This window comes from Natator depressus, chromosome 9, assembly GCF_965152275.1.
Source record: "Natator depressus isolate rNatDep1 chromosome 9, rNatDep2.hap1, whole genome shotgun sequence".
Lineage (NCBI taxonomy): Eukaryota > Metazoa > Chordata > Testudines > Cheloniidae > Natator > Natator depressus.
In genome coordinates this window covers 21,555,603-21,583,281 of record NC_134242.1, presented here as the reverse complement: position 1 = coordinate 21,583,281, position 27,679 = coordinate 21,555,603, and the positions used below count along the sequence as shown (strand labels likewise).

Genomic DNA, 27,679 nt, shown 5'->3' with positions numbered 1-27,679 from the left:
ATCGTTTTAGAAGCTGAGAGTCAGCATTTGGTCTCAGTGAGCTTTTAGCCTACTCAGTCTGTTTATTAATTTCACCCCCCAAAAAACTAGATTTAATAGAAAATTATGCTTCCTTTATGGAATTCTGTTCTCAGGATGTATAACATATTGGTAGTAACTAAGCTACAAATCTGTGCTCGTAAGACTACATGCTGCTAGTAAGAGACTCATGATGATCCTGTCACTCCTTATTCCTCCCACTTGTGATTTTGTCCTCCTGTGCTGTAACCTCCTATTCTCTCCGTTAACCAGGAGGTTAATCCCCTTAGTCTTCTGTCACCAGGAGACTAAAAATAAGTAAGGAAAAAATAAAATAAAAAAGAGACTAAGCAAGATAAAAACTGACCCTGCACTTGGTATTCCACACACATACCCAACCATCATATTTAAACCTTGGTACAACAGTAGCAAGCCTCTTCTCTCCAGCAATTAGAGACTGATATGGTGATGGGAAGTGAAAGCATCCTGGAATGTCTGCTAACAGCTGCTATGATTTTCCCCCACCAAAGATAGAGGACTGAACATATATGTGGAATTCCATACCTATAGCAGGGAGAGCTGCTAGCAGTCAACTACCACAAATATATAGTTATTTCTATTATAGATATCTACTTTTGTTAAATTACAGTGGTAAAGATTTAAAATGGGACATCATCTGTTCTGTGGCCTCCTGCTCCAGGCCGTGATTAATTTAGGATTACTCTGCTGGAAGTAGGTAAGTATGGCAACCTAAGCAACTGGGCTTGCAAATGTCCTCACTGAAGAATTCCTTATAATGTTTCCAAGTAAAGAAAAAAGGCAAAAGAAAATCTTCAAGATTAAACAGAATGCTTGAAAAGTATTCTACTAAAAATTATTACACTGATTCTTGACTCTCATGAAGTCTGCTGAAATCCTCAGACATTTGAGTATAGGCTCATTCCCACCTCTTCTTTCTACAAGGAAGTGTAGAATTTTGCCACAATAACTTCTGAATGGCTGTAGTTATTTTATTAAAAATGAATGTAATGAGATTTAGAGTAGTAAGATGATATTTCTCAAAAGGTCATTTCCCTAAACTACTTTTCCTCTATGGATTAGAGGAGCATTGACATATGAAGGGAAATTTAGACTTGCATTAACTAAAGTATTACGCTTTAATTAGTGATATAGGCAAATTTGCTTTTTACTCTTAGCTCAAACCAATTAAAACAGAAAACAGATTTAAGTCTAGGTAATCATCAGAAATTCAATAACGGCAAGAGGAAAAAGCAGGGCTAACAGTACAAAATTAAATATTTATTATCCCACCTTATCTAAAAGGTGTATTATCATTGGAACAAGGTTTGCATCTATCACCGCCTGAACTTGCTGCTGGTTTCCTGCAGTGATGTTAGATAGGAACCATACAGCTTCCTGCAGGAAGAAAAAAAAGATACGTTTTTAAAAAAAAAAACAAGAAATATTTGAATATTTTATTTCCATTCCAACAAGATTTCATGCATTTACAGTTCTAGTAAAATCATAAATTAAAGCTGAAAACATACTTTAGAACTCAGTCAATACAATTAAAGATTTAAATAGTGTAGTTCTGTATGTAGTTGCATTAAGAATCATAATAATCCAATTAGAGACAAGGTGGGTAAGGGTAACATCATTTATTGGATCAATTTTGATTGGTGAGACTGTCAGGCTGTCTCTTATCTCCTTCACAAACAGAAAAGTTGATCCAATAAAAGATATTACCTCACTCCACCCTAATATCCTGGGACCGTCATGGCTACAACACTGCAAAGAGGGCAACAAAGGTGATTTTTACAATGGGAGACCAAACAGGATTATTGCCATCTTCTCTAAACCTGGTAGATTAACTGGTATTTTTTTCCTACAAATATATCACAACACCAATGAACCCTCACAGTTCATTCCATATCCTGGAAGTCCATTCATAATAGCAGCATTATTTTCAGCGGAAGGCTGGATGGGTTCCAAAGGGAGTTGTACATCAACATCGCTCGACAGACAGTGACAAAGGCACTCTTTTCTCCCTAGCCCCTGCAAGATCTGTTCCTCCTTGTCCCTGTTCTGAAGTATCCAGAAAAAGTGTATTTACTGATTTAATGCACATTAAGATTAAGGCCCTCTAGTATTTGCTCACCGCTACCAGGAAGATAACAAAACTAATGTTTTCTTTGTCCAAAGGAAAAGAAAGAAAGAAAAAAAAAAGAAAAGAAAAAGAAAAAAACCAACCCCAGCCTGGGTGAAGTTTTCCCAAGGCTGAGATCAATGCTAAAAGTTACCCAAGACCTATATTAGATCTCAGTGCATGATTAACAGTTACAAACCAACAACTGAAAAAAACCAGAGCATTCTAGACCTGCAGACTTGGATAAAATTCAACACAGGCAGGCCAATATTAATTAAAAAATACAAGATTCTCACTAAATTTACAAGATTTTTCAACTACCGCCAGGCAAGCTGAAAACTTGATCCAAAATGCATAGAATAGGGAGGTGATTATCCTCCTACTTCCAGTGAAGTTAGCAGAAATTTGTTGTCTTTAATATGAACAAGAACAGGCCCACATACAAATGCAGACACTTTAGTTCATAAGCTGCGATTTCACTTTACATCATGTACAAGAAAGTTATAAACTGCAAGAATGGCAACACTCAACCCAACCAAGGTATTGATCATGAAGCTGAGTGCCCAATGTGGTATAGTCACAGTTATGTTAGACACAGTCACATAAAACCCTCCATAAGAAAGATAACTGCAGATGACTTTCACAAGAATTACAATGTAGGCTCAAACTTTCATGCAGCTTCAAGATTTAAGTCACTAAGACACCTAAAGTTAGAATATTTTACCAATTTTATTCAAGATAACTATTAGTCCAGCAGAAGCAATAATTTTGTAGATAAGTCATTAAACTGAGGACTACCATCATTATTATGGTTAATTGGATAACTTGGCTACCCATCAGCTATACCAGTTACTTTATATAAACCCTTCATTTCATGTGTCTTGGTGTGACAATTTCATTGGAAGCTGTTTATTCAACTTAAAAGCATGGAACAGCGTAAATGTGACTTACAGATTTTCTGACTTAACATTCTGCTAAACTCTTGGATCAAATCACAGGATCATTTATGTCAATGAACCTGTTAGAGAGATTTTTAGGCTGTCTATATTCAGCTGGTGAGCTTATTTTGGGCACTAATCACTGGAAATGTTGAAAAAAACCCACACCAAACCAAGAAAACCCCCTCCCCAAAATTTCAACATGCCTCAAATGCACTCGAAATCAGCACTTTATCAGTGCACCCATGTAGCCTTTGTACATTCTCTCCCTCAAAAACACATTATAAAACATTAATATTCAAAAGTATAAAGTGTTAAATTAGAATGTTTCCAATCTCACACACACACCCACACACCCCACTCGAACAAACATCCAATTACTTTTCATAATTTCCAAGAGAGAGTCAGCTTAATCAACTGTATTCCAAGTTCAGGTTACTTTTATTAACAAACAAAACAGCATTATGGTGTTTTTAGTTTTTAATGTAAACACAGAAGACCCTTTATTTCATAGGTAAACAAGCCTAATGCTTACAGACAGGGATGACATGGTATTCACCAGAGTGGTTTTTACTAGGTAAAATCATGATTTTTACCACCCCAGGAAAAAAACTGTTGGAAAATGCTTTAAACTGGGACTACTTTAAAAACTGTTTCATTAATATACACCACATTATGCTTAGTTTTAGTTACATATGTAATTTGTGATTACATAAGGCAGTAGATTTGTAGATTAATTTATTTCTCCAGCCCTAAATTAAACTGCAGTGGGAATACTACTAATATGTAATTATAATACTGAACTCTAGAATATCTGTATACATTTTGGTTTGGTATTTTCTCAAGGATGTTATAAATGTCAGAACTAATTTCAGTTTCCAATGCTGTATAAATGAATGTAAAGAAAAATTGATTATATGAAAACAGTAATACAGAGTTATAGGATTAAAGCATCAAGCAATCAGAAGCATAGACTACCAGTCCAGGTCCATTTGGCCATGTAACATTTTGTAGCAGAAGACCAACTTTGATGTAGTGGATGACCAAGCCTATAGGACTTGATTTAGTACTAAGTGGAGCACAGGACCTGGTCCAAGAGGTGAATATAGTTATACCGCTTGGTAATAATGACGATAATATAATTAAATTTCATATCCCTGTGGCAGGAAAAACACCTCAGCGGCCTAACACTGTAGCATTTAATTTCAGAAAGGGGAACTACACACAAATGAGGAGATTAGTTAAACACAAATTAAAGGGGACAGTGACAAAAGTGATATCTCTGTAAACTGCACGGAAACTTTTAAAAGACACCATAGTAGAGGCTCAACTTAAATGTATACCCCAAATTAAAAAACATAGTAAGAGAACCAAGAAAGAGCCACTGTGGCTAAACAAAGTAAAAGATGCAGTGAGAGGCAAAAAGGCATCCTTTAAAAAGTGGAAGTTAAATCCTAGTGAGGAAAATAGAAAGGAGCATAAACACTGGCAAATGAAGTGTAAAAATACAATTAGGAAGGCCAAAAAAGAATTAGAGGAACAGTTAGCCAAAGACTCAAAGTAATAGCAAAAACAATTTTTTTTTTTTAAAAGTACATCAGAAGCAAGAAGCCTGCTAAACAACCAGTGGGGCCACTGGACGATCGAGTGCTAAAGGAGCATTCAAGGACGATAAGGCCATTGCAGAGAAACTAAATGAATTCTTTTCATCGGTCTTCATGGCTAAGGATGTGAGGGACTGTCCCAAATTGAGGTATCATTAGAGGAGGTTTTGGAACAAATGGATAAATTAAACAGGAATAAGTCACCAGGACCAGATGGTATTCACCCAAGAGTTCTGAAGGAACTCAAATGTGAAATTGCAGAACTACTAACTGTAGTCTGTAACCTATAATTTAAATCAGCTTCTGTACCAGATGACTGGAGGATAGCTAATGTGATGCCAATTTTTAAAAAGGCCCCAGAGGTGATCCTGGCAACTACAGGCCTGTAAGCCTGACTTCAGTACCGGGCAAACTGGTTGAAATTATAATAAAGAAGAATATTGTCAGGCATATAGATTAACATAATTTGTTGAGGAAGAGTCAACATGGTTTTAGTAAAGGGAAACCATGCCTCACCAATCTACTAGAATTCTTTGAGGGGGTCAACAAGCATGTGGACCAAGGGGATCCAGTGGATATAGTGTACTTAGATTTTCAGAAAGCCTTTGACAAGGTCCCTCACCAAGGGCTCTCACACAAAGTAAGCTGCCATGGGATAAGAGGGAAGGTGCTTTCATGGATTGATAACTGGTTAAAAGACAGGAAACAAATGATAGGTATAAATGGTCAGTTTTCAGAATGGAGAGAGGTAAATAGTGGTGTCCCCCACGGGTCTGTTCTGGGACTAGTCCTATTCAACATATTCATACATGATTGGGAAAAAGGAGTAAACAGTGAGGTGGCAAAATCTGCAGATGATACAAAATTACTAAAGACAGTTAAGAACCAGGCAGATTGCAAAGAGCTAAAAAAGGCTCTCTCAAAACTGGGTGACTGGGCAACAAAACGGCAGATGAAATTTTATGTTGATAAATGCAAAGTAATGCACATTGGAAAACATAATCCCAACTATACATATAAAATGATGGGGTCTAAATTAGCTGTTACCACTCAAGATAGATCTTGGAGTCATTGTGGATAGGTCTCTGAAAACATCCACTCAATGTGCAGCGGCAGTCAAAAAAGCGAACAGAATGCTGGGAATAATTAAAGAAAGGGATAGATAATAGGACAGAAAATACCATGTTGCTGCTATATAAATCCATGGTACGCCCACATCTTGAATACCATGTGCAGATGTGGTCGCCTCATCTCAAAAAAGAAAGATATTGGAATTGGAAAAGATTCAGAAAAGGGCAACAAAAATGATTAGGGGTATTGAACGGCTTCCGTATGAGGAGAGATTAATAAGACTGGGACTTTTCAGCTTGGAAAAGAGACAGCTAAGGGGAGATATGATCGAGGACCATAAAATCATGACTGGCGTAGAGAAAGTAGATAAGGAAATTTTGTTTACTCCTCATAACACAAGTACTAGGGGTCACCAAATGAAATTAATAGGCAGCAGGTTCAAAACAAATAAAAGGAAGTATTTCTTCATACAATGCACAGTCAACCTGTGAAACTCCTTCACTCCTTGTGAAGGCCAAGACCATAACAGGGTTCAAAAAAAGAACTAGATAAATTCATGGAGGATAGGTCCATCAATGGCTATTAGCCAGGATGGGCAGGAATGGTGTCCCTAGCCTCTGTTTGTCAGAAGCTAGGAATGAGCGACAGGGGATGGATCACCTGATGACTACTTGTTCTGTTCATTGCCTCTGGGGCACCTGACACTGACCACTGTCGGAAGACAGGATACTGGACTAGATGGTCCTTTGGTCTGACCCAGTAGGGACATTCTTATGTTCTTATTCCTCAGTTTTGAATGATATACCCAAAGTCTGAAAAGTTCTGTTCTATGCTTGCTGAACACCGATGCAATTATTCTTCCCAGTTTAAACCAGGTTTAAGCCAGTATTTACCAGTGCCCTGACCTAAATTAGTTTTCCCTGGGAAATCGCCAACCTCGCAGCACAAAATAAAGATCAAATTTCATACAAATTTCAACTCACTGCTGGGATTATGGATTGATGAATACTGGTTTAAAACACATTCTGGAATGCCCAGATATTGATGAAGTTATTACAACAAATTACTATATTTGGTAAGGTATCTATGCAGTTCCTCAGATTCTTTTAGGATACTAATGGTTTAATTTAAATAAGTAAAGGAAAATATAGCAAGATCAAGACTTGTCGGCAAGAAACTGGTATTGCAACAAAGATGTATTATCAGGTTATAGTATTTGGGGAAAACAGTGTCATACTGACATTTGGTCAGTAATATTTACAATACAGGGCAAATAAATAACATCTATTCCTGTGGGTAAATTTCACACCCAAAACTTATTTACATACCTTATTAATTTTTTCTTTGGGATGTGTCAGCAGTGCTGGGAAGTGTGAAAGAGCTTCACAATTCAGAACTACTTGTGTCTGTTCATCAGTACCAGTAACAATGTTGCCTACAGCTCTGAGTGCAGCAGTCTGAAACAACACACTGTATTTAAAGACTTGAACATTTAGAACAATATTTTATCTGTAAGTTAAGCACGAAAACAGTGAACAGAGCAAAATATTATTTCATTCAAATGTTACCACAAAGCAGATAACTGACATTTTGATAACCTAAGTATTTTGCAAATAAATGTTTGCTGATAAACCTTTAATCAATCATCGTGATAACTAAACAATTTAAAAAGTAAGCCACTTCAGTATTGTATATTAATATATTTTGAAATAAATTAATATATAGCTATCTAAACTTACTTGCACTTTAACTTCTTGGTGGCTGAGAAGGGGAACCAAATGAGGGACTATTCCAGAGTCTATCACCATCTGGATCTGTTCATTGCCAGCATCCGTTAGGTAGGAGAGGGCCCAGACTGTATCTACCAATATCTAACATTAAAAACAAACAAACAAACAAACAAACAAAATACAGTGTCAAACCCATAAAGAGAGAAAGATCTAAAGAAGATGTGCCAAGATCTAAGTTATAAGACTATTATATTTAAAGTTAAGGTTTTTGGAGAAAAAAAACTTGAAAAAAAATCCAGTTTTGGTTCAATCCAAACTCATTTTTTCCTTCTGATTTTTCAGTTTGATCCCCAAACCAAAAATAAAATAAATAAAAAAAATTATTCATTCGTATGTACTTATGGATAAGGTTATCTTTTAGTCACAGGTATTTTTAGTAAGTCATAGACAAGTCACAGGCAGTAAACAAAAATTCACGGCCCGTGACCAGTCCATGACTTGGTCACAAAATAATTTGTGGAAAATGTTTTTACTCACATTTACATCTGTGTGGTGAATTAAAACACAGAGGGCTGGAAGGATCTGGAGGGGAGACAGAGTGTTAATATTAAATAGAAATATTCAACAATTTAACTTATTTAATTTATAAATGAATAATTCAGTTCACCTCCTGAATGGTTTCCATCGGCGGAGGTGGGTCTTTGTGACGGCATAAGTTGACCATGACCCAAGTAACATTCCTTAAGAATGTTATGGGAATAGATGGACTGATGAAGGACAGCAGAGGTTTCACCACTCCAAGACTAATAACATAATCTCGACACTGGGGTCCATCACCTGTGTAAACATTAAATCGTTTTACGAAGGTAAAAACTATTTACAAGGGATGGTGTTGTAGAACCACGTTCCCATGTTAAATTACCAAGGGCCTAGTTGTTAGATGACCCAAGGGCTATTCTTCCAGTTTTCAAGCACAATTTGGGCATGAGGTTGGGCCTCAGGTCAGCTGCAAATCTGGAACCAGAGGTATAACATTGATTTCTACACACCCACAAAAGGAAAAACTTCTCAGGACAGACTGTTTCCCCAATACCCACTGTTTAGCATTATTAAATTGTTCAGTAATCTGAGTAGAAGGTAGTCGAGAAACTATGAGTAACTTCTTTATATACTTTATTTTGGCAACGCAGAGAATAGCACACCGAATATTCAACATCCCGGCAAGTGACAAAATTAGCTTTCCAGTATGTCTTCATTTTTGTAAACTTAAATCCTTCACTATTAATATCTATGTAAAATTGTTTAAACCTTTGGATGCAATAGACACCATTAGTCAAAATGTGACTTGCCAACTGACTGTACAAGAAACACCTCATTCAACATGCAGTAAAGAACTGCTCCCCTTTTTGATTCACATCACATTAAATATACTTTGTGCTAGCAAAAAGTGATTTGCTGAATTCTGAAGAGGTAGTTATCCATGATTAAAAACAAATGAAAAAGATAGCAATTAACGACCATGAGGACAAGGTATAATAGAAACCCATCAATCATAACAGGTTACTGATCCAGACAAAATGCTCTGTGACAAGTTCCATATTGCTTGAAACTGAGTAGAACATTTTCAGTTTACTATGCTATACCCACAGTTTGAGGTGTATTGCATCCACCTAGATACTTATATGGTCCTCAGCATTGTCATATCCAAGCTGTATTGTTAACAGAAAAGGAACATCATCCCTCCCAGGTCCAAGTAACAGTACTGTACTAATCTTTTAAGAAAAACTAGAATCAGAGTTTTTGAAAACTTAGGGTATGTCTTCACTACCCGCCGGATCGGCAGGCAGCGATCGATCCCCGAGCGCTCTCCCATCAACTCCTGTACTCCGGCTCCGCGAGAGGCGGAGTCGACGGGAGATCGTCAGCAGTCGACTCACCGCGGTGAAGACACTACGGGAAGTCAATTTAAGTACGTCGACTTCAGCTACTTTATTCACGTAGCTGACCTTGCGTAACTTAGATCGATCCCCCCGCCCCAGTGTAGACCAGGGCTTAGCTTATTGTCACAAACTAAGCAATACCTAAACCCACTGCATTTCAGTAATTTAAGACATGGTGGGGCTGACATTTTTAGACTACACTCACCACTATGATATTTGAATCTCTCTGTGGTATATCACTTACACCAATAATCAAGAAGAGACAAACAAAAGTTTTAGGTTAGCCAAAAGCTTGGCCAGAAAGATTAAGTACTATGAAAGCTCTGGTGACTGAAGTGCGAGCTCTGATTGCGATCCAGAGCCTTTATAATGAAAACTGTTTTAAGTTGTTTTTCATTATAACATTATGCATGTGATTTGTTTGCCAGACATTCTTTCCTTTTCTTGTACCTGGACTGAAAGATGTATGTGTTAGAGGAGGGGCAAGAGAGAAAGCAGACAGAGTTAAGCAAAGAGCATTTTGAGGGAAATTAGCTCCATGTATCTGAGCCAATCCCATTGCTCTTATAGTTAAGCATACTTCTAATTATTAAAAAAATAAACAGAATCCAAATTGATTTATTAATTTGATTTGAAAAGAAACTTTTGAATTTTTATATTAAGAGTAACACAAACCTATGATATTGCCTAAAGCCCATACTGCTTGCTCACACACATTTTGATGGGGTGAATGCAGCAGCCTCAGAAAAAGTGGCACAGCATCTGAAAAATAAAGCATTCTGTTACTCAAAAAGTCTTAGTTCCAAAGCGATGTGCTCATTATAGCTCGCTCTTAAGTTAAAAATTGACATTCCATTACCCCATGATGTGAAGATTTTCTCCGGCTGTGTGCTTATTCTGGTTAATAAGACTTCACTCTTTTTCCAGATGATGTTCAAATATAAACATAGATCATAACACAACTTTTCCTTTCATACCATTCTTTCACAGAAGGGTCTGCACTTCAGACCAATATAATGAGAACAAAAGATTTAAGGTAGTTATTTTTATATAACTTTGTACGACAAGTTTAAATTCTAAGTAATTATTCTTAATAAATGGTTAATGTTGAAATTCCATATTTAGTTCTACTAATTACCACTGAATTTCAATATTAATGTTGAACTGTTTTATCTACGTAGTTATCACTAGAGCTGTCTGAAATGGAATTTCAACAGTTTAATATCAATCCAACAAGCACAAGTAGTTAATTTGAAAAAAAAGTCAATAAACATCATTAATTGGTTATATATTTTCTACATTTTTTTTCCATCACTGGTTATTAATAGAAGTTTTAGTTAGGAACTTTTAATGAGCAAAATCTTGAAAATTCTTATCCAAGTATTTGTACAGCAACATAAGCTGCCACCTATATATCCTGTCTTCTCTTCCTGGCTCTTGAAAATTTTAGATAAAGGGGCAATCCAGCTGATTACCACAAAAGAGATTCTGATGTTTCAAATACTGTCAATGAATGACTGGCAAAAACAGTAAATTGATCTGTAAGCAATGGATTTAACAAAAATCACTCACCAAGAATAAGATACTTACATCCCAGCCTCATATATGGAAACAATAGGAGCAGGGGCCAGCTCCCAAGCACAGTCACTGCTGAGTCAACATTTAACATTGTGATATTATCTGGAAGATGCTCTTAACTCCTACTCTTACACCCCAAAAGCTAAGGTACTTGTGCAACACCTCCTGAAGAAGCGTGGTCAGGAGGAAGGACTCAATACTCGTTAACGTTGAAGGACCTGTTTACTTTAACTATTTGGTCCCCAATTCACTGGATGTAGGACTTTAGTGAATTTCGATTAATTTGGGGGGATATAGGAGAAGGTTTCATTTATAATTTGATTTTATAGTCAAACTGTTAGTTTTCTAAGCAGACACCACACCGCTGTCCCTCCTGACACAACGGGTCAAATGTCAGTTTAATTCTTAAAACATGTTTATTAGCCACTGACCTTATTCAATATTAAACAAGAGGATTTACAAAGCTAGTGTAATAATAGGAAAAATACCCCCAGTAATTACAACGACTGGCAGTTTTTGAGAGATGCTAATAGGCCATCTTCTTCATTCAAATAAACCATTACAAGAGAGTACCCATACTTCCATAATGTTTGAGTAAGGAGTACTTCAACAGAACTAGGTGTGTTAACATTGTTTCTAATCTAAGTCCATCAGTAGAAAAATCCGAACTGCCAGACTCAATCCTGGCTTTTGATCCATTGAAAAGTTAGCTTTAATACAGCAGAAATAAAAATAATTCTAATTAGGGCTGTCAAGCAATTGAAAAAATTAATCTCGATTAGATTCATAGATACTAAGGTCAGAAGGGACCATTATGATCATCTAGTCTGACCTCCTGCACAATGCAGGCCACAGAATTTCACCCATCCACTCCTGCGAAAAACATCTCACCTATGTCTGAGCTATTGAAGTCCTCAAATCATGGTTTAAAGACTTCAAGGAGCAGAGAATCCTCCAGCAAGCGACACGTGCCCCATGCTACAGAGGAAGGCGAAAAACCTCCAGGGCCTCTTCCAATCTGCCATGGAGGAAAATTCCTTCCCGACCCCAAATATGGCGATCAGCTAAACCCTGAGCATATGGGCAAGATTCACCAGCACTGTTAAATAATAACAGAATACCACTGATTTAAATATTTTTGGGTTGTTTACACATTTGCAAATATACTGATTTCAATTACAACACAGAATACAAAGTACACAGTGCTCACTTTATTTTTGAATTGTAAAAAACAAAAATAGTATTTTTCAATTCACTTAATACAAGTACTGTAGTGCAATCTCTATCATTAAAACTGAACTTACTAATGCAGAGTTATGTAAAAAAACTGCATTGTAAATAAAAAGCAGGCAGCATTATCTCCTGGAAATGTAAACACACTTGTCTTAGCAATTGGCTGAACAAGAAGTAGAACTGAGTGGACTCGTAGGCTCTAAAGTTTTACTTTTGTTTTGTTTTGTTACATAACTGCATTCAAAAACAAAACATCTACATTTGTAAGTTACGATACTTTCACGATAAAGAGATTGCACTACAATACTTGTATGAGGTGAACTGAAAAATACTATTTCTTTTATCATTTTTACAAACATTTGTAATAAAAATAATAATACAAAGTGAGCACTGTACACTTTGTATTCTGTGTGGGAATAGAAATCAATATATTTCAAAATGTAGAAAAATACCCAAAAATATTTAATAAATTTTAATTGGTATGCTAATGTTTAATAGTGCGATTAATTGCACTTAATTTTTTTAATCACGATTAATCTTTTTGAGTTCATCACGTGAGTTAACTGCGATTCATCGACAGTCCTAATTCTAATGCATCATTATGTAACATGCAAAACCGAACCTAGATACAATTTAGATTGCTGCAAGTGTATTGGGAGAGGAGGATATCACTATTAGAGAAAACACCTGCTCTTTGACAGCTCAATCCAACTCCTTTGAATTCAATAGGATCCTACATTGATTTCAGTGGCCTTTGACAATGCCCCAAGAGAGAAGGATAATTAATTTTGTAACCAACTGCAGTTTCACAACACAGATTCATTCTCTGATTAGACACAAACTCTCTCAGATGAAGAACTGAAGACTTAAAGTAAATTTTTTTTTTTTTAAAAGATCTGTGATCTTTACACTGGTTAATTCTGTGAAATATTTGCCTTGGATTTGCTCATGTAGTTATTTGATCAAAGTTTGATATTCAGGATTAATCTATTACTTCTATGGAAAGATCTTTTTTGCCCTCCAGTGTTTTCTCTGCTTTTTGTTACCTCTCAGCTTCCCAGACCAAGAAGGTGGCTCTAAATTTCAATCCAAAATTCATATTAAAAAAAAAAAACCAAAAAACCCAAAAAACTTTAAATAAAATCCATTTTAACTTTGTATTTTAAAAGCAACTCCAACAGTTAACAGATTATGTTATTGTCAAGTGGTCACAGATTTATCACAATAAATAAGAAGCATTTTATTTCTCGTATCAAAGATAAAGCAAATAAAAGATTAAATTAGAATACCTATGCCTGTGTCAACCTAGTCATCAGGCTAACATATTAATCTCATCACTCAAACCAGATACAGTTTTAGCACAGTACTTTCCCTTATTGCAGTGGTTTTAAAACTTTTTAGGCTGCATACCCATTTCCAAATAATGTATTCCAGTGCCTCTCTATCTTCTGTATTGGTGACCCCCAAAGCTGTCCTTAGGGTACAGTGAATAGGGTGACCACTCTGGGCCCCGTGGGCCAGCGCACATGGGCAGTGCGTGAACTGCTGGCTTGGGCCCCAGCAAGACAGGCAGTGTGGCCCAAGGCCCCTGGAGCCCAGCGGCATTGCCAAAGCAGGGCCCGGGGCGGAGCCATGCCTGGCTGTTTGGGTAAGCACTGATTCCCCTACCTGGTGCAGTGGGTCCTGGAAGTGATGGAATCATCACTTCCGCCCGAGGCCCGCGCACCTCCCTACGGACAGCCCTGGTGAACCCTTTCACATAGTAAGCCTCTGAGTGCAACCCTCCCTTATAAATTAAAAAGCACTTTTTTGTATAGTTAACTCTATTATAAACGCTGGAGGCGAAGGGCGGTTTGGGGTGGAGGCTGACAGCCCACGATCCCCAAGTAATAACCCTGTCACCCCGAGTGATCACAACCCCGAGTTTGAGAACCCTTGAGTTGGGACTGATCCTGCTTTGAGCAGGGGGTTGGACTAGAGTACCTCCTGAGGTCTCTTCTGACCCCAGTCTTCTAGGATACCCCCATCTGACGTAGGGTCATAATAGAGCTATTACCCCCTCACAAGAGCCCATGTGTACCCCAGTTTGAAAACCACTGCCACACTGAGTCAATTCTACATTTTGATTAAATATTTAAGAATAAGAAAACAGTTTTTAAATGTGCGGTTTTCACACATTAAATTTCTTGAGTGGAAAAGTTTCCCCCGCCCTTTCACTGTTGGCAATTCAGCATCTCCAGCATTGACAGTTTATAGTGCAGTATGTGAAAATTTGATCACATTGTCTTTGGATTTCAATAATATTTTGATACTTCCTGTTCTGGTTTTTAGTTGTGTGGACTTCATTTTTTTCCTTGTCTGTTTATAACAACCTTTTCCTTATTTACAATAGCAGAACCATGAGGAATTGGAAGAGAATAGGAAGTGAATTTGATTCAACTACAGAAACTTGCTTGAACATGGCAGTGATTCTATATTCAGATCTCAAGAAGCACAACTATTTTATTTGCCAAATTCAATACTAGAGAAGTTCTACTGTGCCCTGATCTCCCAAGTTGACGTTCAAGTAGATTTAAAAGAAATATGTCAGGCACAGAACCATAAAACAATTTTCTGTTTCATCTGGCAACATGGGTTGCAAGTACAAAAATTCTTTCCTAACTTCAGATTCCCGAACATATGGACACCATTTTATCTTGAGTGTAATCTTGGAAGTAAATTCCCGAGGAGGCACTCTCTGGACTTGGACTGTATCTTTTCCTCCTCCTTCAAAATTAGGTAGGAAATCCCTCCTAATTGTGAAGAAAAGTTAAAAAACAGTGTCTGAAAACTGGAAAACCAGCAGATATTAACTCTGCTAAAATAGTGTGAGTTCCCACAAGAGATTACTCACCATCAGGAAAACCAAATGAATTTAAAATCTGAGAAAATGAAGAACAAAAGCAGATCTGTGCTTCAACTGATGCTGCTTGCCAGAGAAGGGGTAGAATTTCTGGCAGGAGACTTCCTAGGCAGGTCCTTCAGTGATGTGCCTGTGATTGACAATTCAGTTTCAACCATCCTGTGGCTATCATATGAAAGTACTAGTCCTATGTAGTGTAGATTGGTGAACACTTGAGGAAGAGAGATGGGGTATAGGTCCTTATTAAATCATCACTTGATCCTCATATTTTTGAAGAAGAAATTACAGTGTGCACAAGAAATGCATTATCATCAAATTGATCAACTTACTAGATTGAACTACAGCCTGCGTTTGTTCAGAGGTTCCAGATGCAATGTTTGTCAAAGCCCATGCAGCTTCAAACTGTAAAGAAGGACTACAAATAAAAGTGTAAAGTCAGTTTTGCTGTAATACAAAACATATTCTATCTGAATCTAATACAGTAGGATAACATGTACACTTGCAAATGCTTGCACAAATTGTTTTGTCAAAGGATATCTATGAAGTCTTCTCAAAACAATTAACTTTTCCTACCAGTACTTGCTTTTAAAAAAGTAACACACTCACTTGTCATCTCTTTCAAGACAGTGCACTAAAATAGGTAGTATTCCAGATTTTATTAAGTCATCAATTGGTGGATTGCGATCACTGGAAAGAAGCTTCCTGTTTAGAAACAAAGGAGAAAATACGACATTTGCAGACAAATCCCCTACAGTCAAATAGGGCTTTTTAAAAATAAGTGAATTTAGCACTGCTGAAAAGTTGTGTACTTAGCTACTATTTCAGCCAATCCCACCGCCTCTTCTGCTACTACTCTAAAGAGTATGACTGTTGAGTTGAAAACCTGGTTTGTCATCATGGGAAACCCGTGACAGGAGTAAGTCAGTCATCCACATGCCCCTCCCCAGCATTATCTTCCCAGCTGGTGCAAAGGATAAGAGGCAAGGTATTGGCTGCTTTGTTAGGACTGCCAGAACATGCTTTCCTCCCTCTTCCTCACTAAGGAGTCAGTGTGTGGGGGATACGAATTAGGACTGTCACACTACTAAAAAAAAATTAACTGCACCGCCCAATTAAAAAAATTTAATACCATTTATTTTAATATTTTTGGATGTTTTCTACATTTTAAAATATATTGATTACAATTACAACGCAGAACACAAAGTGCACAGTGCTTACTTCATATTTATTTTTGATTATGAGTATTTGCACTGTAAAAAACCCAAAAGATAGTATTTTTCAATTCACCTCATACAAGTACTGTAGTGCAATCTCTTTATCATAAAAGTTGAACGTATAAATGTAGAATTATGTACAAAAAACTACATTCAAAATAAAACAATGTAAAATTTTAGAGCCTGCAAGTCCACACAGTCTTACTTCTCGTTCACCCAATCGCTCAAACAACTTTGTTTACATTTGCAGGACATAATGCTGCTCGCTTCTTGTTTACAATGTCACCTGAAAGTCAGAACAGGCATTCTCATGCTGTAGCTGGCGTTGCAAGATATTTACGTGTCAGGTGCCCTAAAGATTCATATGTTCCTTCATGCTTCGACCAACCATTTCAGGGGACATGCATCCATGCTGATAACGGATTCTGCTCGATAACAATCCAAAGCAGTGTGAACCGACTCATGTTCATTCTCATGATCCGAGTCAGATGCCACCAGCAGAAAGTTGATTTTCTTTTTTGGTGGTTTGGGTTCTGTAGTTTCTGCATTGGAGTGTTGCTCTTTTAAGACTTCTGAAAGCACGCTCCACACCTCGTCCCTCTCAGATTTTGAAAGGCACTTCAGATTCTGCAAAAACTTTGGGTCAAGTTTTATAGCTATCTTTAGAAATCTCAAATTGGTGCCTTCCTTGCATTTTGTCAAATCTGCAGCGAAAGTGTTCTTAAAATGAACATGTGCTGGGTCATCATCCGAGTCTGCTATAACATGGCAGAATGCGGGTAACACAGAGCAGGGGACATACAGTTCTCCCTCAAGGAGTTCAGTCACAAATTTAATTAATGCATTTTTTTTTTAAACAAGTGTCATCAGCATGGAAGTATGTCCTCGGGCATGGTGGTCAAAGCATGAATGGGCATATGAATGTTTAGCATATCTGGCACGTAAATACCTTGCAATGCCGGCTACAAAAGTGTAATGCAAATGCCTGTTCTCCCTTTCTGGTATCACTGTAAATAAGGAGAGGGCAGCATTATCTCCTGTAAATGTAAACAAACTTGTTTGTCTTCACGATTGGCTGAACAAGTAGGACTGAGTGGACTTGTAGGCTCTGAAGTTTTACATTGTTTGATTGTAATTATAGAACAAAAAAAAATCCTACATTTGTAAGTTGCACGTTCATGACAAAGAGATTGCACTACAGTACTTGTATGAGGTGAATTGAAAAATACTATTTATCATTTTTATAGTGCACATATTTATAATAAAAAATAATGTATACTTTGATTTCAATTACAACACAGAACATAATACATATGAAAATGTAGAAAAACATCCAAAATGTTTAATAAATTTCAATTGGCATTCTATTGTTTAACAGTGCAACTAAAACTGCGATTAACTTTATGGAGTTAATCACGTGAGTTAACTGCGATTAATCGACAGGCCTAATACAAAGGCACATGCTGCTAGGAAGGAGGGAGTACAAACCCACTTGAACTTTAACTCCTTTAACCTCCCTTTTCAAAATCCATGAGGTGACTGAAGGCCTGTAGGGAGCCCAAGTGGGACTAGTTCAGAAGAACAAAGTTGGGGGGGAAGATCAGAAGCACATTCCTTTCCTCCTGCCCCAGCCCACACCGAACTGTCTCCCTGGAGGGGGACAGTGGACATGATAGACAAGAAAGTAGCTGTGACTGACTGCTGCGGCTTCCAGTCCTGAACACTACCAGTGGCCACTGCCTTAAACTGGCAAGTAAAGCACAGTCTGCACAGTGAAAGTATCTTAATACAATCCGGTTAGGGGCTTTGAATATTTAAAGTTTGTAAAAGCTGCGTGATGTTATTGCAGGTGTATATTTATACTGCCAACTGAGAAGAAAAACTTCCTTTTTAGGAGAGATGTAGATGTACAGACAAAATATTAATAAGTTATCCTAGGATTAATTACAACACATACCTCAGTTCCTACAAAAAACCCACCCCAATATTCACTTTTAATGGCAAAATACTGCACAGTTTAGGTTTACTCAAAAACTACAACAAATGTATTTGCTGTCCTCTCAGGCAGCTCATAACCCTGGCTCCAAGAATCAGTTAACTCCAGTTATTTGTAACTGCTTCTGTTCAAACAATGCTCTGTCCTTGCCATGTGCTCTAGTCATGTGTTTCAGGAAATTACAGGTAGATGATGTCCTCCCTTCTGCTCAAGCTTCAGATGCTGTGTATGGTGGCAGAGCAGTATAGGAGAAACAACTAAATAGCTTTCACACCTTATATTAACATTAAAAGACCTCTGCTTATAGGCCTTGTCCACATGCAAAAGTTGCACTCAGTTAACTTAAAATTGTTTCTAAATCAATTTAATCAGTGAAAAAGACTATGTGGACTTTCTTATTTCCATTTAAACCAGTCAGGTTTCAGTTTTTTTCAAATAAATTCCTTATCTGGTTTAAACTGAAATAAGTGTCCACACAGCCTTGCACCAGTTTAACTAAATAGGTTTTAAAAATCACACCAAGTTCAATTGGTGCAACTTTCTCATGTAGACAAGACCTTACAGTAAACAGCTCAAGAACTGCTACTTGACTAGTTAAGAGGTTCAAAGGTATCATTAACTTAAAGCAGACGTTCTCAAACTATTGTCCTGGTGACTCCTTCCATATAGCAAGCCACTGAGTGCGACCCCCACTTACAAAATTAAAAACACTTGTTTATATATTTAACACCATTATAAATGCTGGAGGGAAAGCAGGGTTTGGGGTGGAGGCTGACAGCTTGCGAACCCCAATGTAATAACCTCGCAACCTCCTGAGGGGTCCCGACCCCCAGTTTGAGAACCCCTGACTTAAAGTGTCTTCAAGTATTTGCCAATTAGTCTAACTTGTTAGGAATCTGGTAGTCTTGTGATGATTTAAACACCTCAGACAACTTATTTAAATTAAAGGGAAACTGTGTTCCATGACTATTTATACATATGAAATCAATTAGGATCTTTACTCAATTTATTTTGAAAGTCAGGAGTATGGCATTTACTAAAATCCTAGAGTTCACATGAATATTTATTAAGAGAATTCAACCTTAATACCTACATTCTGTCAGTTTGTTTTTTATAAACAAAGTTTACATACAAGATGTTATTACAGCAGTAATATTTGGTGAACTTGATCCATAGATGACATCACCATTCTATCAACTAGTGCAAGAATTCATGATTTTCTTAATTTAGTAGCACTATATAAGCAGCATGGGTAGAAACAGTAAAGCTGAATATACTGTGCTCTTACCTTGCAGCCTGCACTGCACTTAACTGGATACCCTGGTTGTCACTTGAAGCATTCTACAATAAAATCAATAACTTAGAATTCAGCCATTTTACATTTGTCATTAAGCCAAAAAAGTTCAGGGAAAAATAAATATTTTTACCTGAACTATTGCCTCCAATGAGGTGTTTTGCTGGGGGGGGGGAGGAAAAAAAACCCAAAACAGTTAGATACACTTTTTAAAAAAAGTTAAGAAATAAACTTTAGACAGTGTTAATTCTTACCACTCTGAAATCGCCATCTATATCTGAATCTTCACAGATATCTTCATGGGGTACATTTCTTCTCTTTAACAGATGTTCATCTCTCTTGTTCTTTAAAGAAAAATAAATTTGCTGTGTTTTGTAGCTTTATTCCCCCCCCCCCCCCGCAGAAGCTGAGATGACTTACTTTTACCCACAACGTAAAAGGAAGTATTTCACTGGTACTATTAATGCTCAGACATTCAAGCCAAGCATTGAAGTATGTGACTAAGATGAGTGCTCACCATTTATGCCAGAGATGGGCAAACTACTGCCCGCGGGTCACATCCGGCCTGGCCCCTGAGCTCTTGGCCCAGGAGGCTCGCCCCCGGCCCCTCCCCAGCTGTTCCCCCTCCCACACAGTCATGCTGCCACGCGGGCAGCAGGGCTGCAAGCTTCTGCCGCTCTGAGCAGCATGGTAAGGGGTCAGCGGCGCACGCGGTGGTGGGGGGGTTGGGTAGGGGGTCCCGGGTAGCAGTCAGGGGACAGGGAGCGAGGGATTGGATGGGGCAGAGGTTCTGGGGTGGTCAGGGTTGGATAGGGTGTGGTAGTCCCGGGGGGCCTGTCAGGGGGCGGGGGTGTGGATAGGTCGGGGCAGTCAGGGGACGGGGGGGTTGGATGGGGGTGGGATCCTAGGGGGCGTGCCAGGAGGGGGCAGTCAGGGGACAAGGAGCAGGCGGGGGTTGGACGGGTTGGGGGTTCTGAAGGAGACAGTCAGGGGGGCAGACAGTGGGAGGGGGCGAATAGGGGGAGGGGGCCAGGTTGTTTGGGGAGCACAGCCTTCCCTATCCAGCCCTCCATACAGTTTCGCACCTCGATGTGGCCCTCGGGCCAAAAAGTTTGCACACCCATGATTTATACCTTCCCGAGGAACAGGATGGCCTTCTCTTGATTATTGCTACAGCTGTATAAGATTTTACTGTATGTGACATGACCTATATACAACTCATTTGTCTATATTCATCACTGAAACCACTAAATTCACTGCATTCAATTTTCTGTTAACCTTAAAAGTAATACTTTTTGTCCTAAGATTTCTTTCCTCAGCACTCTAATGGCTTATACTCCCTCAGTCCCAACATCCAGAGTTTTACCTTCTACACCCACGTTTTGCTTCATCTAAAATTATACTAAACTGAACACTTTTTTTTTTCTTGTTCCCAACTTGGCACTTATTGCTCTGGCACAGAAAGAGAATTTGAAGACTTCCTTCCCCCCACCCCCCAGCATCAAAATCTTTGTGGAAATGCTGTTCAGATTTCAGAGCAAACAAATTAGTAGTCTGGTATTTCAAAATATGCCATGACTACTATGGAGCATCATGTGGTTTGACAGCCCGAAAATACAGATTCAGATGTTGAAAAAACAAAGCTTGGCAAATTAGTATTCCACTTGAAAAGACTTAAGCATGGAAATGAATTTAAGATGTCTAAGTGAAAGTTAACATACTTTCCAAACATATTCCACTATCCCAATGCTGTGTAAACATTCTGCATTTTCACAGCAGCTTCTTGAATAAAAAAAACAATGTATTTTTCAATGTATGGTTTCAAATCTCATCCACTAAAAATATTTAATAAACCTGACTGCTTTCCTAATTTTTCTCCATCATATATTAGCGTATTGTAGGGATGCTCATACTAGTTTTAATCTTTTAATACCTGCCAACTGCAACAGGACAATTTTGTTGCCATCCTTCTTTCCTCACCATGTCCAAGTTCTAGGTTCTCTAACAGCCCTGATCGATGGGTGTGATGCTTGCCAGTTCAGTCCACTGGTCTCCTCCCCAACACGTGGGGCAAGTGGGAAGACAAAATAGTGTACACATTTCTATCACTAAAAGGTCACCCCAGCCATCTCTCCTATGGCGATTTTATTTTACTTAATTGGCAATAATATATGTTGAAGGACTACAGCTTTTAACTCTTGCCTCCCTGTATGTTTTGGGCTACAGTTGACTGCTGATTTAATGTCAGGAATATCTTTCCTCGCTATAGAGGAGTATGGACACCTGAGGATTTTTTGCCCTTCCCCTAAGCATGTAGTAGGCTTGACCTGATTATCTGTTTGCAAGTGATAAGGAGAAGCCATGATCCTTGGTAAGTTGCAAGTAAAAAAGGAGTCCACTGTCATTCTTGGGAATTATTAGGACCAAAGCTTATCCAAATCCTAAAACAAGGAGTAAGGACAGGATTCACAGTGTGTATTGATAGAGGATGGTTTCAGCAACACAGAAATTGAAATATTCCTTAAAGCCCTAATTCTTCATGTGAGGAAGAAACCAAAATTAATTCGCCTATGTCACTGAAACCCAGTAGATGGGATGCAGCTAATGGGAACAGCCCAGCGATTAGTGTTATTATAGACAGGAAGCAAATAAAGGGTAATGCAAGCACTGGTTATCAGTGAGGCAACATCCAAGGGGATGTTTCGACTTAAAGATCTTCGTGTAACTAGTTTAAATGAAGTTACAGTCATTCATTTATAGACAGACAACTAATGTGCATTTTCAGTTCCTGACTTGGTAGCATCTGCTTTGAAGCTTCCCTCCCCACCAAAAATGTGAGTGTCTACACAGACCCTGAAAAGACAAATACAATTGGACAACATCCTTTTAAATGGTCTATAAAAAAGTAAAAAGAAAAGGAGTACTTGTGGCACCTCAGAGACTAACAAATTTATCTGAGCATAAGCTTTCGTGAGCTACAGCTCACTTTATCGGATGCATTCAGTAGACTGCATCCGATGAAGTGAGCTGTAGCTCACGAAAGCTTATGCTCAAATAAATTGGTTAGTCTCTAAGGTGCCACAAGTACTCCTTTTCTTTTTGCGAATACAGACTAACACCGCTGCTACTCTGAAACCTATAAAAAAGTAAGCACTATGATTGTCTGCCTCAAACACAAAAAACTTTTGTAATTTCTACTCAAATGCCTGAGACATAAAAGTTATATTTAGTAAAAAAGCTAATCCATCTTACCTTTCTTAACTCCACAACAACTTCATTTCGTTGTCTTCTCATTGTCTGAAAAGTTTAAGATAAAATAATTACAGCATACTCCCAATCTGGACCAAGTCATTGTGATGTGATTTAACGTGTTTTAGCAGCTTTCTAAATATTTTACTTTTAGAAGACTTCTTTAATGTAAATAGAGATCAAGTAACTACTTTCAGTTCATCAGTATGGGATTTTATTTTGAAATATAAAACTAGCATTAAATACAGCTCTCTCTCTCTTTCTATTACTTAATACAACAACATTATTTTGCTGTAAAATATTTGCTCAACACTTGCATAAATTTCCTCAATCCTATTTGTCCAAAATACAAACTAATAAATGGACTATCCAACAAGGAAAGTACAACATGGAAACAAAGAAATAAATTATGTAGGGGGGCAGGAGGAGAGAAGTGAAGGGAATACATTGCTTACATCAGAAAACAGGGTAACAATAAAAACGCATTCTTATAAATATCATTACATGCCAATAGAGAGTATGATAAATTAAAAGGCTCTGTACAAAATTTCACAATTTTCCAGACAGAACCGTATAGCCCTTTCTGGGTTTGGGTTTTCAGAATACGTTTATTTTAGCGTTAAACTAAAATATTTTAATACAACTAGTCCAATGTTAAGTTACACTAGTGAAAACTGGTGTACCACTTGTAATTATTCACCTGTACTTGGAGGGTGCTTAAAGATTAACAGTAGTTCTTGAGACGAAAAGATTGACGTAACAGGGAAATAGCTCTGTATAAATCAGAGACTACACTACAAGCACTACAGAAGCATAATTGTGGCACTGTAGTGCAGACATTTGTTTCAGTAAGGGAAGGGGTTTTTCCATTGCTGCAGTAAATCCACCTCCACAGGAGGTGGTAGCTAGGTCAATGAAAGAATTCTTCCCATTGACCTAGCAGTTTTTATACCAGGGCTTAGGACAGCTTAACTACATATCTCAAGGCTGTGACCTTTTTATATCCCTAAGTGACACAGCTATGTTTTAGGAGTAGGCCAGGCCTGAGCTGTAATTTCTTTGGTTATGCCATGAATACAGCACCAGGTAATTTCTCAGGAACAATACTTATAAATAATTCTATATAATTACAAAATGGCGTGCTTGGCACTTTTCTGATTTACCAATGGTATTAAATAACAGACATTTGAAAGTTTAAGTTGCAAATGGAATCACTCAAATGTCAGGAAATGCAAATGTTGAGGTTGTTGGCACAATTTTAACTATCCTCTTTTGCATATGCATTATGATGCAATTTTAATTATAGTATTGATACTATAATTCAACACCTTTAACAATTCAACAATTTAGCTACAACTAATCAGGAAAAAGATCTTGGAGTCATCGTGGATAGTTTCTAGACGTCCATGCAGTATGCAGCAGCAGTCAAAAAAGCAAACGGGATGTTAGTAATCATTAAAAAAAAAAAAAAGATAGAGAATAAGACGGAGAATATCTTATTGTCCTTACATAAATCCATGGTACGCCCACATCTTGAATACAGTGTATAGATGTGGTCCCCTCATCGCAAAAAAGATATACTGGCATTAGAAAAGGTTCAGAAAAGGGCAACTAAAATGATTAGGGGTTTGGAACGGGTCCCATATGAGGAGAGAGTAAAGAGGCTAGGACTTTTCAGCTTAGAAAAGAGGGAGACTAAGAGGGGATACGATAGAGGTATATAAAATCATGAGTGGTATGGAGAAAGTGAATAAGGAAAAGTTATTTACTTGTTCCCATAATATAAGAACTAGGGGCCACTAAATGAAATTACTGGGCAGCAGATTTAAAACAAATAAAAGGAAGTTCTTCTTCACTCAGTGCACAGTCAACCTGTGGAACTCCTTGCCTGAGGAGGTTGTGAAGGCTAGGACTATAACAGGGTTTAAAAGAGAACTGGATAAATTCATGGAGGTTACGTCCATTAATGACTATTAGCCAGGACAGGTAAGGAATGGTGTCCCTAGCCTCTGTTTGTCAGAGGGTGGAGATGGATGGCAGGAGAGAGATCACTTGATCATTACCTGTTAGGTTCACTCCCTCTGGAGCATCTGGAATTGGCCACTGTCGGTAGACAAGACACTGGGCTGGACGGACCTTTGGTCTGACCCAGTATGGCCATTCTTATGAACATACCTTGGATAGTACACGTGAATGAGACAATAAAAATTCTACTTAACTTTCTACTAATCCCTGCTTTGCTCACTGTACATTGTCCAGCCTGTGCAGAGAGCCCAAACCTACTTTGTTACTGATTCCACAGCTGTGTAAGTCCATCAATTCAGTGGATCTATTTCTAGTTTACATTGTGGAAATGGCAAATAAAATCTGATCCAAACTTAACAATCTAAAGGACTGTTCTATGTTGTTTATTATGTACACCTTCACTATACAGATACTATTATATCTGCAGAATGTCTGCCTTGTTGAATATATAGATTGGCAGATGATTGTGTAATTAAAATACGAGTATACACACAGAAGTAAAAGCAAAGGTTGTAAAGGCAACCTCATCATTAGCTTTTCCTGACCAGAATGCTTCACTTTGCAAACTTAATGATTTTTCAAGATTTTAGTAAAGTAAAAATAGATATTTTTAAAAAGAAAAACAAATTTTGTAATATAGATCTATTTATCAGACAGAATTAGAATGTTCTGTCCTGATACACACTCAGCTGAGACCAGGGCTCCTGTAGACCAGGCATAGCCGGAGTGCATCCAAAGGCTTCAAAGGAGCCTGCATAATTCAATATGCATTTGTGAATGTGTCAGATTTTTCCAGACGTTTAAAGTAAAAATTCAAAATTTCACACACTTGTGCATAAACAGATATTAGCGAAGGAGATTATTAAGAAGTTTGATTATTAAGTTACTGCACACATGAACAGTTTAGAATAAAGGGCATTGACAAATATTCAACTTAGAAAAAACATCTGTTTGAAAATGGTTTACTGTTATATTACAAATACAACTAAAATTACTATAACAGAATGATTAGAGAAATTATTTTCAGTTTGTTTACTTGAGCATTTATCAGTACTTTGTGTGTAGTCAGTTTCACCACATTTCCTGATTAGTCAATTCCTTGTTTGTTTGGATCTTTCACACAGTCACAAGGGAGAGAAACATTTGAAAATAGAAAATGTGATTGTAAAATTACAGAAATTGGCAGGATGATCTAGGTGCTGATGTAGTACTTGAAAATACTTGTAACTCTTCATTTCAGGTTGACTGTCATTTAACTGTAGCTATTACATATAATTTTAATAAGATCTAGCAAAAATGACAACATATAAGTTTTTGTTTCTTTCTGTAATGAGATCTCAAGTTGTTTCTTAACAATTTGTTTCTATGGTGAATTAGAAAAGGAGAACTGAGAACTGTTTTAAATGAGAGAATTGAACGAAGAAAGAATGGTTGACTTGTTCAAGAAGGTGAAGGCTTCCAAGCATAAGGAACAGCGTGGAAAAGGAGAAGGAAACTGTTGGGAGTAACACTTATGCAGAGCAAAGGAATTGCCAAAGCTTTAAAGACAAGGACTTGAAGTTTAAATGTGACAGATACAAACCATAATCACCTGTATTCCTGTAAAAGTAATAGATTTCACTATAAGGTAAAACTGTTTCAGAAGAGCTGGGTAGGACACATGACATCCAGTTTGTCACCTGTTACTGCTACAGAGTGACTTTTCCTTTTTGGCCAGGCAGATGAACAAAACAATGGGGAAGAAAAAATTGCAACACTAACTAGTTCCTTCCCATTCCAAGACAAATTAATCAAGCTCTCTCTGGCCTTTGGGTGATTCTTTCATTGCCTGTGGACCAATCCAGAATGAGGCACACGACGAGAAGCAAAAGCAAAACCATACCTAACGCAATTAAACCATGTGTTCTATTCTCTGCTTCAACTCTCATACTTAAGCATGTTACAAAATGTTGCTCTAAAAAAAAAAAGATTTTACAAGGAGGTAGAACACAGGAAAGTTACCTTACATATTGGTGTACAAAAAATGAAACACTGATAAAAGCGTAACAGACATCATAGGACACAGGATTCAGAAACTATAATGGCTTAATGTATCAAAAACACAGTTGCATCACCCAGGACAATTGGACAAGAGCCATAGTCCATAAGTACACTGTGTCCTACAACATAAAACCACCATAGTCTAGAAAAGTGGTTGCCAAACTTGTTCCGCCACTTGTGCAGGGAAAGCCCCTGGTGGGCCGGGCCGGTTTGTTTACCTGCCGCTTCCAGCAGCTCCCATTGGCCTGGAGCAGCGAACCGCGGCCATTCGGACCTGCGATCAGCCGAACCTGCGGATGCAGCAGGTAAACAAACCGGCCCAGCCCGCCAGGGGCTTTCCCTGCACAAGCGGCGTAACAAGTTTGTGAACCACTGGTCTAGAAACAAGAAGTAGGCAGCACATATAATATAAAAGGGCAATCAATTAAAAAACCAGGATTTTTATACTGAAGTTACTAAAATAACTGAATAGGAAGTCCAGTTGTACAGCTTGGATTTATAGAAGAGTTGATGTTGCAATCCTCAAGGTTAAGCCTACAAAAATGCAATGCCCTATACAAACAAACAGTAATGCTAGATCTTTAACACTACCAGTAAACTGAAAAAGGTTGCTAATTTCAGAAATATATTCAGTTAAATAACTCCAGTTCTATTATCAAAATAAGCTTTTCTCAGCAATTCCACATGACGTTAAATGGTAA

General features: G+C 37.8%; 1 protein-coding gene and 1 non-coding gene across 3 annotated transcripts in view; both read right to left on the bottom strand.

The window, feature by feature from the left end:
- KPNA4 (karyopherin subunit alpha 4) overlaps positions 1–27,679 on the bottom strand; it is a 59,196-nt gene that overhangs the window by 23,246 nt on the left and 8,271 nt on the right. For both annotated transcript variants that reach the window (XM_074963652.1, XM_074963654.1), the window contains exons 2-13: positions 22,917–22,961; positions 19,919–20,008; positions 19,798–19,827; positions 19,659–19,711; positions 15,767–15,862; positions 15,490–15,575; positions 10,123–10,209; positions 8,175–8,344; positions 8,045–8,089; positions 7,517–7,648; positions 7,106–7,234; positions 1,330–1,434 (exon numbers count right to left, since the gene is read on the bottom strand). In XM_074963652.1, the coding sequence (XP_074819753.1) occupies positions 1,330–1,434; positions 7,106–7,234; positions 7,517–7,648; positions 8,045–8,089; positions 8,175–8,344; positions 10,123–10,209; positions 15,490–15,575; positions 15,767–15,862; positions 19,659–19,711; positions 19,798–19,827; positions 19,919–20,008; positions 22,917–22,961 (1,068 nt within the window). The remainder of the gene's footprint in view (positions 1–1,329; positions 1,435–7,105; positions 7,235–7,516; positions 7,649–8,044; positions 8,090–8,174; positions 8,345–10,122; positions 10,210–15,489; positions 15,576–15,766; positions 15,863–19,658; positions 19,712–19,797; positions 19,828–19,918; positions 20,009–22,916; positions 22,962–27,679) is intronic.
- Positions 3,147–3,498, bottom strand: LOC141994303 (small Cajal body-specific RNA 7). Its single transcript, XR_012641091.1, has one exon.